At 43.7% G+C, this 2,500-nt stretch overlaps 2 protein-coding genes across 4 annotated transcripts in view; one reads left to right on the forward strand and one right to left on the reverse strand.

The window, feature by feature from the left end:
* Nucleotides 1-2,500, forward strand: part of LOC139561273 (pyruvate carboxylase, mitochondrial-like) — a 516,102-nt gene that overhangs the window by 280,843 nt on the left and 232,759 nt on the right. The window lies entirely within an intron of this gene.
* Nucleotides 1-2,500, reverse strand: part of LOC139561235 (leucine-rich repeat and fibronectin type-III domain-containing protein 4-like) — a 54,308-nt gene that overhangs the window by 2,948 nt on the left and 48,860 nt on the right. The window contains exon 7 of the mRNA XM_071378206.1: nucleotides 1-95. This exon is cut by the window's left edge and continues 23 nt beyond it. Within this exon, the coding sequence (XP_071234307.1) occupies nucleotides 1-95 (95 nt within the window). The remainder of the gene's footprint in view (nucleotides 96-2,500) is intronic.

The raw sequence follows: 2,500 nt of genomic DNA on the forward strand, positions 1-2,500 counted from the left end.
CGGTGTCATCAAAGATGGCCAGGACACACAGGTTGTAGTCCGTTCCAGAGACCAGGTTCTTCAACATGAAACTGTCACTGGTAGAAGGGAGGATCCTGGAAAAGAGAGAAAGAGGAATGAAGTATGTCTATCTGTACCTTATCTTTGACAATTATTAAAAATATATTTTTATATTATTTATTTATTTTATTAACATGATTTTACTTTGGGTGCCTCTGAAATGGAGAGGAAAGGATATGCCGCAACAGAAATTAGCAATAAAAGAGGGGGAGAGAGAGAGACAGGGAGAGAGGGTGAGAGAAAGCGAGAGAGGGTGAGAGAGAGCGAGAATGAGAGCGAGAATGAGAGACAGGGAGAGAGAGAGGGAGAGATTGAAAGGGAGGGAGAGAGAGATTGAGAGGGAGAGAGAGAGAGAGAGAGAAAATGGCTCAGTTAAAGAGAAGAGTTGAGTGGAATTATGAAAATAAACTCCTCATTACAACTACAGACAGACAGACGTGCGTGTGTGATTATAAATCATGTGCCTCCAAATTGGAGAGGAAATGGTGCATGCAGCAATAGAGATGAGAGAGAAAGACAGTGTGAGAGAGACAGAGAGACAGGGAGAGAGAGAGACAGAGAGACAGGGAGAGAGAGAGGGAGAGAGACAGGGAGAGAGAGAGGGACAGAGAGAGACAGGGAGGGAGAGACAGGGAGAGAGAGAGACAGGGGAGAGATAGAGACAGGGAGAGAGAAAAGCAGATAGAGAGACAGAGAGAGAGAGAGAGAGAGGGACAGAGAGACAGGGAGGGAGAGACAGGGAGAGAGAGAGACAGGGGAGAGATAGAGACAGGGAGAGAGAAAAGCAGATAGAGAGACAGAGAGAGAGAGAGAGGGACAGAGAGAGACAGGGAGGGAGAGACAGGGAGAGAGAGAGAGACAGGGGAGAGATAGAGACAGGGAGAGAGAAAAGCAGATAGAGAGACAGGGGAGAGAGACAGGGAGAGAGAGAGACAGAGAGAGAGAAAAGCAGATAGAGAGACAGAGAGAGAGAGAGAGAGAGAAAAGCAGATAGAGAGACAGAGAGAGAGAGAGAGAGAGAAAAGCAGATAGAGAGACAGAGAGAGAGAGAGAGACAGACCTGATAGATAAGCATGTCCACCAAAATAATACCAAAATATACGCTTGCTTTATTGACTTCCAAAAAGCATTTGATTCTATTTGGCATACAGGACTGTTCTACAAAGTTATTGAAAGTGGTGTAGGGGGTAAAACATATGACATAATTAAATCAATGTATACTGGCAACACGTGCAGCATTAAAATTGGATAGAAAATAACATAATTCTTTAACCAGGGGCGGGGCCTTCGCCAGGGTTGCAATCTGAGCCCTGCAGTCTTCAATATTTACATGAACGAATTGGCCACTATTCTAGAAAAATCCTCAGCCCCTGGTGTTAGTCTCCACAATTCAGAAGTTAAATGCCTACTCTTCGCAGATGACCTATGCCTGCTGTCACCCACAGCACATGGCCTACAGCAGAGCCTTGACCTGCTAGAGCAGTACTGCCAGACCTGGGCCCTGGCAGTAAACCCCAAAAATACTAAAATAATGATTTTCCAGAGAAGATCCAGATCTCAGGGAATTAGACCAAAGTTCTCAATTGGTACAATATATAGAGTACTGTACACACTACAATTACTTAGGTTTAAAAATAAGCTCAACTGGACACCTTAATGAGGCAGTGAATGAACTGAGAGAGAAAGCACGCAGGGCATTCTACGCCATTAAAAAGCTAATTCAAATTGAAATACCTATTAAAATTTGGCTAAAACTAATTGAATATGTCATTGAACCAATTGCACTTTATGGCAGTGAGGTGTGGGGTCCACTTGCAAAACAAGATGTCATCCAATGAGACAAACACCCCATTGAAACCCTGCATGCAGAGTTCTGTAAGATTATCCTACATGTCCAGAGGAAAACTACAAACAATGCATGCAGGGCAGAATTAGGCCAATATCAACTAATAATAAAAACTCAAAGAGCAATTAAGTTTTGGAAACATCTAAAATACAGTGACCCCCTCTCATATCATTACCAAGCCCTGCAATACCAAGAGCTGAGCAAAGAAAAGAGTCCCCTCATCCAGCTGGTCCTGGGGCTGAGTTCACAAACCTGTTCTACTAACACACTGAAGCCTCAGGACCAGAACATCCAATCAATCAGGATAAACCAAATTACAACACAGTCAAAACAAAACTATATTGCTTATTGGGAAACACAAGCACAAACACAAAGCAAAATGCAGTGCTATCTGGCCCTAAATCGACAGTACACCGTGGCTAAATATTTGACCATGGTTACTGATCAAAACCTTAGAAAAACCTTGACAAAGTACAGGCTCAGTGAGCAAAGCCTTACCATTGAGAAGGGTAGACACAGGAAAACCTGGCTCCCTGTAGAGGAAAGGCTGTGCAACCACTGCACAACAGCAGAACCCGAGACAGAGCTGCATTT

Source organism: Salvelinus alpinus, chromosome 31, assembly GCF_045679555.1.
Source record: "Salvelinus alpinus chromosome 31, SLU_Salpinus.1, whole genome shotgun sequence".
Lineage (NCBI taxonomy): Eukaryota > Metazoa > Chordata > Actinopteri > Salmoniformes > Salmonidae > Salvelinus > Salvelinus alpinus.